Source organism: Haplochromis burtoni, unplaced genomic scaffold (genome assembly GCF_018398535.1).
Source record: "Haplochromis burtoni strain Fernald_Lab_line unplaced genomic scaffold, NCSU_Asbu1 Contig_1479, whole genome shotgun sequence".
In the NCBI taxonomy this organism is placed as follows: Eukaryota; Metazoa; Chordata; class Actinopteri; order Cichliformes; family Cichlidae; genus Haplochromis; species Haplochromis burtoni.
In genome coordinates this window covers 37,481-45,316 of record NW_024583840.1, presented here as the reverse complement: position 1 = coordinate 45,316, position 7,836 = coordinate 37,481, and the positions used below count along the sequence as shown (strand labels likewise).

The 7,836-nt window shown below is 40.6% G+C and overlaps 1 protein-coding gene across 1 annotated transcript; it reads right to left on the bottom strand.

Moving 5' to 3' along the window:
- Positions 1-5,716: 5,716 nt before the first annotated feature.
- LOC106632702 lies at positions 5,717-6,982 on the bottom strand. The gene is made up of 2 exons (XM_014331153.2): positions 6,935-6,982; positions 5,717-6,796 (listed from the first exon to the last, which is right to left on the bottom strand). The coding sequence occupies exon 2, from the start codon at positions 6,785-6,787 to the stop codon at positions 5,924-5,926; it is 864 nt and encodes a 287-aa protein (XP_014186639.1). The 5' UTR covers positions 6,788-6,796; positions 6,935-6,982; the 3' UTR covers positions 5,717-5,923.
- Positions 6,983-7,836: the final 854 nt, after the last annotated feature.

Below are 7,836 nucleotides of genomic sequence, written 5' to 3'. Positions count from 1 at the left end.
GCTGTCTCCATTCTGGTTTGTGAATCGTGAAATTATGTCTCATATGCAAGATTAGAAGAGCTGGTAGGTAAAATGTCACTATGAAGAGATCTAATTGTTTTTTATTCCATCTGTAGGAAACATCACCATAAATCAGGGTTCGGCAACCTCCAGCTCCAGAGCTGCATGTGGCTCTTTAGTCCTTATACTGCGGCTCCATGTGATTTGGAAAAAATATATATTATATACTTATATAAATAAAAGTATTTAACTGAAGTGTGTTTTATTTATGTTAGTTCTTTTTTAACCTGTAGTTCTAATTTGGAAGATTATTGTGATCTTGAAATCTAAAAATTAAATTATATGTTATTATTTTTGATCGCTCAAAATAAGCGTCATACTCGCATAAACCATACCCGTCGAAATGCTGTGCATTTGTGGAGACTTTCAACCCCAGGCAGGCCAAGTATGGATCTTTCGATCCACATACGTATGTGAGCAGCGATTCTCCACCATGAACTGTGGTAAAAACAAACACCGCTCACGCCTCACATCTTACAGTCCTGGGTAATGATGAAAGTGCCAGCCTGATTTGCAGACACTGTGCGCAGAGGTTCAGGTGCAGAAGTCCCATTGTAAACATACCACTGCAGACCCGACCATGTTTGCCCGAGCATGCTTTTTTCTTTATTGACCACTTTTCACACATGGTTTCTGTAGCCACATAGCTGGGCTTAGTTTTCCAGCTCACAGCCCGACACATACCAACACAACACGTTCTCACTCTCAACTCGTCAAATGTGTGACGCCTGGTCAGGCTCCCTCTGGTTCACTTATCGACGCGCAGGCTACCCCCTCGCGTCGAGAATTGACGTGGTGGGTCCTCTTATTGAATACTATAGAGCTCCCTAAACGTTGTTTATTGACGGAAGAGCCTGTTGTCCGTGTATTTATACATTTGGAAATCACACTGTAGTGACGTATACTGAACACAAAATATTATATAATGTAAACAACTACCTGAGAAACAGCAGATACAGCAGATAAACTAAATACAGCTATTACTTTTGTATCGTTAATTGCATTTATGGAGGGAGAGGTGTATGCTGGGTAATGGCACAGCTAGCGACTGGGTGCGACTTTCTCCCCTCCCCCCCTCCTCCTCCCTCTTCTCCCCTTTGGTTTTCTTTCTCTCCCCCTCTTTCTTTCATTCTCTCCCCCTGTCCTATCCCACAGTCATGTCTGTCCCGTTTGTAGCAACTGAAAATAAAATAAATTCATAATTATAATAAAGGTCAATCAAATGGACCAATATGGCAAGGCCATGACGATCCACTTGGTAAATAAATCCGCTTGGCATCTTTCTTGGCCTTAAGACAACAATTCTGATGCCAAAAGATCCAAACAGGACACAAAAAAAAAAAAAAGAACGGGAAGCTGCTGCTGAGAAGTTGGCAGCTAATTTGAAGGCTCAGCAAAGTTTTTTTCACCATCAAACCGCCATGCAAGAGTCAAGTACCAAAACCAGTTTTATGCTTTCATTCAAAATAGCAAAGGCCAGCAAACCACTGTCAGAGGGCGAGTTTTTAAAAGAATGTATGGTAGAGACAGCAGGTATTTTGTGCCCTGAGACGAAAGACAAATTTGAGAAAATCAGTTTATCACGGCGGACAGTGACTCGCCGTGTAGAACTAATAGATGAAGATATCACCAGCATATTAAACAAAAAGGCGAAGTCATTCACTTTTTATTCTTTTGCACTGGATGAAAGCAACGATGTCAAACACACTGCTCAGCTCCTCATTTTTATCCGAGGAATCAATGAAACTTTTGAAATAACGGAGGAGTTTTTGACAATGGAGTCTCTGAAAGGACAAACATGGGGAGAGGACTTGTTTGAACGGGTGTCTGCTGCCATCGAAAACATGAAGCTTCCCTGGAGTAAGCTTGTTAGCGTCACCACAGATGGATCTCCAAATTTAACGGGAAAAAACGTTGGCCTGCTGAGGAGAATCCAGAATAAAGTGAAAGATGAAAACCCTGACCAGGATGTGATTTTCCTCCACTGCATCATCCACCAGGAATCTCTGTAAATCGGTGTTACAGCTGAATCATGTTGTGAATCCTGTGGTGAAACTCGTCAACTTCATACGCGCACGGGGACTTCAGCACCGTCAGTTCATTGCATTCCTGGAGGCAACTGATGCGGATCACCAGGACCTGCTTTATCACTCCCGTGTCCGCTGGTTGAGTTTGGGCAAAGTGTTTCAACGAGTGTGGGAGCTCAAAGAGGAGATTGGCATGTTTTTGGAGCGGCAGGGGAAGATGAATTTCCTGAGCTGAGCAACAAGAGCTGGATGTGTGACTTTGCGTTTGCTACGGACGTATTTTCACACTTGAATGAGCTCAACGTGAAACTGCAGGGGAAGGAGCAGTTTGTGCATGACATGCACACAAACGTGAAAGCCTTCAAATCCAAGCTGGCTTTATTCTCCAGGCAGATTTTGAACAAGTCATTCACTCATTTTCCTACACTAGCCACGCTGAAAGAGGCCGGAGCAAAAGTAAAGAAATACAGTGAGTCACTGGATGCACTGCACGGAGAATTCTGCCGTCGGTTTTTGGATTTCGATAAAATTGACAAGTCACTTCAATTGGTGACCTATAAACAGTGCGCGCAGATCAAATATAGCGCTTCGCAGACTGACTTGCTGCAACTGTTTCATTCTTGCACTGGTCGTTGTTGACTTTTGGCACCGGGGAAACAAATTGAATAAAAGGAACAGGACAAGTACATCTGCATCAGGAGAGTGATGTGATATCCTGAAGGATAACAGAACTTTCAGTGCTTTAAAAGAAAATGTTCATTTATTTGATTTTCAGTGTTTAAAGACTCATTTCGAAGTCAGAGATTTTGTTGTAATGCTTTTCTTCATTTTCATTGGAAATTAAAGCACATGTTTTCTCCATATCCCAAGATGTGTATTTTTCCCCCAATGAGGTGATGTTTTCAAAGCATGCCATCTATCTGCTCCTGTTCCGGCCCCTTTGTCAAATGTTACAACTCAATGTGGCCCACGAATCAAAAAGTTTGCCCACCCCTGTTCTATCCCCAAGCCATCCGTGCCCTAAACACACACACCCGCCCTCTCACATCATCTATAACTGACTGAGACAGGACTCTTCCAGACACTAAACCAAGGCACAATGTACATTTCAATTCCTTTAATTTTAAATATGTTTATATTGTCTATCCTGTAAAATAGTCAGATGTCTATTCATATTAATGTACAGAATTCACCTGCTTGCTGCTACTACTGCACATTCACCCAATGTATATACCATATATATATATATATACAATGTTCTTCCTCTACCCCCCCAATTTTTGCACATGTCGAGGAGCGTGTCAGGCTACATTTCACTGTGTGTTATACTTGTATAACTATGCATGTGACAAATAAAGAACCTTGAACCTTGAACCTTGATCCGTTAGGTTTCATGGCGAGGCGTGTGAAGTGTGGTAGGATCAGTTTGTAACTCCCTCCCTCTTCCTTGGAATGCATAGAGGAGTAGGAGCACAACTTCTGTGGCAGCGCTGACATGACTGAACTGTGATGTTTGATGTGTGTTGGCTCTCCTGCGCGCAGTAATAAATAGCTTGATCACAGCTCTTTCTGTGTTGCAGACTTTATTTACAAAATTCCACGATACCCCTACCCTCCCACTGTGAACCTGAATACACCAAATACACAAACATTTTTAAAGGACAAAAATGAACATCCCACTTTGACTGTAATACAATTAAATCTTTGAATGTGTGTTTTCAAACTCTCAGATGGGCAGTATATCAGTCTTGGACTGTCTAACCTGCCGGAGCAGCACTGAATGATCACCACACATGAGCATGTTCCTGCAACATTCAGCAGCTTCTGCTTTTGGTAAGTAGAGTTACCCAACTACAGTAACTCTAAACACAAGCCATCCATTTCTAACAGCCTGGTTACTTCCGCTTAGTTATTTTATAAACCACGTGGTCACCTGACCTAACACTGTTTCTTCTTCTTCCCCTTAATGTTGAAGTGTCAAATGTCAAACAGCTGGAGAGGAAACTACACCAGTGTACTGGGATGTTTCACCAACACGTGCCAGATGCTGTTCCTTCGTGGTGACATCACCAGAGACAGCCCCGCCCACCTCAGGACCTCGCCATTGATCATGATCATGATGACAGCGAGCGGAACTAAGACTGTAAAAATCCATGACCAGAATGTTTATATGCTTTCTAATTATTAATGAATACTGAGAGCCTGTTTCTGTGTTTTGTTTGTTTGTTTGTTTGTTTGTTTGTTTGTTTGTTTGTTTGTTTGTTTGTTTGTTTGTTTGTTTGTTTGTTTGTTTGTTTGTTTTTGGGGGGGAGGTTACCTCATTTGTTACTAACAAAGTTCACCAAAATCACACAGTTTACATTCTGTATGTTTCCATCTTCACCAGCCACACTCTAACTGCAATTAAGAAAATAATCCTTAGAAATCGTCAGTGAATATACTGCGCTGCTTCCTTTTATTGCGTCACACATTGCTTTAAGTTTTTCAGTGTCCAGTTATTTTTTACTGCTGTTTGAATTCTCTGTATGTTTGACCCTGTAGACAGTTTGATGGACTGCTTGTCTTCCTGTTTGTCTTCCAATATTCTAGAATAATTAAAAAACTTTGACTTTGTAAGTACATATTGTTACAGTCCTAATTCCAACATGATTCTTCATAAGTCCTGCTTTGAAATACTGAACTTTAAAATTTACCTGATGAAAGATCATTCACAGTGGCACTCTGTCAGGATCATTCTGACTGTAAGATCACTGTATCAATCTGAATCCTTCTGCAATGTGCTGTGAATGAATGCTGATGCAACTCACTGTGGGAAAGCTGTTAATAAAATGAATCTGTGACACATGCAACACATTCACAGAGGAAGAGGACACAAAGGGAGGACACGCAGAGGCTCTGTTAAAATCAGAAATTTAGTGAAAAACAGACAGCGGTTACAATCAACTTATAGTGTTTTCTGCATATTAATTATACTGGAATAGAGATGGTGACCCTCACTGTACAGAAGCACTAAACAACTGACAATCTAACAGACATCATTGGCCTGAGCTGTCATGCACAGTGAGTCTGATCCTTTGCTGTGAGAGTCTGACAAGCATGTTTCTGGTCAGTTTGGAAGAAATAATATCACAATGTTCATCTTTTTTTCAATATTCCTTCTCTTTTACACCATAAACTGTGATCAAAGCTACTTATATTCACAGCATGTAATAATGCTGACAGTCCAGGGCATTGTGGTCTGTTAGGGTTAGGGTTTCAGACATATGTAATCAATATTACTCTTGCTGGATATAACAAACACCTAGAAATTCATATTATAATTTGATTTTCATGAAATATTCATATTCAGTATCAGTCATTTTATATTATAACCACGTATCCACCCAGGCTCATGGTGGGGCAGGGCTCTGTCCTGGGATGCTTGAGTGAAAGGTAATGTACACCCTGACCAGGTATCCAGTCTGTCAGAGTTGTTTTCAATATTTGGTTCTAAAATATGAGTGAAAACAAAAATCCAACTAGGATTCTTGCATATGATGAATGAAGTCTGTCTTTGACTGTATTGTCCAGCTTTGACACATGACACAGAGATAATTCAGATGCAAAAGAAACTTTATTAAAACAGAGATAAAAATGAAAGTAAATTGATACACATTCATTATTTTGTTGGTTGCAGGACGAATGGTTATTGGTGGAATTAACCATCTGAGATCAAGGTTATTTAATAGAATTTCAGAAAGGAAAGGGAACCCATCACCAAATTGATTAAACAAGAAGCAATTAATTCTTTAATTTCTGCTCGTTTAGTGTGCTGAGCTCTGTCGCTATGATGGCTCTCAGCGACAAAACCACAGGTACACGGGAGAACTGGAGTTGGGGTCTATTGGAACAACATGGTTCCCAGCATCCTTATTGGCTTTCACAGCAGAGTCTTTGGTGAGCACAGTAACACCTCGGATGGGACTGAACTCATCACTTGATGTGTACCACAGGAATGTCTTCTTTCCAGCGATGTCGGTGCTGAGCTCACGATCCAGTTTTTTATAGGATTGTATGCAGTCATCACTGGAGACTAGCAGACCTGTGATGGCAATGTTAGGGTCGTCAGTCTCACGATACCAGATGAAGGCTTTTTCCTCACTTGAACTTCTGTTTGTGGTTTCAGCCACCCTGATATAACCACTCTTGAGGTTTTCCAAGTCTTCATCAAAGTTAACACACACTTTGATGTCATAGATGTATGTTGCTTTGCTTCTTCTTACCCACAGGTGAACCGATGGTTCCTCAGACTTCTGGTTCAGGTCATAGCCCACCCTTTCCCAGCCCAATCTATACAGCTCAGGTTCATCATCTGCTTGTGTAGTGACATGAAGGGCCATGATGCGATCATAGTGTGATGTGCTACTACTTTCATCTTGTTTGTAGTACCAGAGGTAGGTTTCTTCTCCACCGGCTCCAGTATTAAGGTTTTTCTCAATCTTCTTGTATCCTGCAGAGTTGAGGTTCTCACTCATTTTATTATTAAATGAAAACTCAATCCTGGTGATTCCACGACCTTTGCCTCTTTTGTACCAAAGACAGATTGCATTTCCTCCATTTCCTTTGTTCAGATTACCAGGAACTGAACGGAAACCATCTGCAATGAACATTTCTTCCTCAGCCTTATTCACAGAAATTCGGAGATCAATGATGTTGGACATGTTGGGTTCCTGCATCAAACAAAGTTAAAGGATTAATGAATGGAAATTTGAACATGCGGAAGTCAGACTGTAATAAATTCTAAATTGTTGTAGTTCTCCACTCTAACACAAATAATCTAAACACAAATGCAGAGCGTGTAGACTTACGTATGTGCACACCGTTTTTGGCTGGATGAATTCTTCTAGTCGGCTGAAAGCTGCTAATCTCACGCTCTCACTCAGAAAGTCCTGCCTTTATATACCCTACAGACCGGAGGGTAACTGTGACATGAACGTTTTTTGTTGTTTTATGGAATATGGAAACATGACAAAGGTTACTGCATTACTCAGTTACCTCATCCACAAACCTGTTTTTTCTGTTCTCTTGACAGACGTGTGAGTTACTCCCCAATAACTGTGCTGCTAAAGGAAAAGTCAACATCACAGGTCTGTGATGTGAAGAATTAAACAAATGGACATTTAGCTTTGTGGCATTACTTCTTTCCAATGACTGATGTGTGTTTCTATTCCCTGAAATCAAAAAGTGTCCATGCTAAAGGTCATTCATTTCAACTAATCGCTTGTCTGTTCATTATATTTAAAAAAACAAACAGTTTCTTGGTTAATCAAAGTGGGAACTAAAACAAGACAATGATCAACAGGAGGATGCAGACATGCATATGCAACTACTGCATGTGGGACATAATTTCACAATTTTACAGTTCATTAAAACTGATGGATGGATCAAATTTTTGAGAGACAGGTTCATGTTACCTGCGTTTTGTTTCTTAAGTACGGCCCAGACCTCAGGCTTTGATTTCACAATGAACAGCAGCATGACTGGAGATTATAGTCTTCTGGGAAACTTCTGTTACATCCAGAATCTCTTCATGTCTGAACATGAATGTCCTGACAGCCTGAGCAGAATCTACTACTAGTTACAGATTCAAGTAGTAGTAGAAAAAGGCTTTGAGAGCTGTCTCCATTCTGGTTTGTGAATCGTGAAATTATGTCTCATATGCAAGATTAGAAGAGCTGGTAGGTAAAATGTCACTATGAAGAGATCTAAT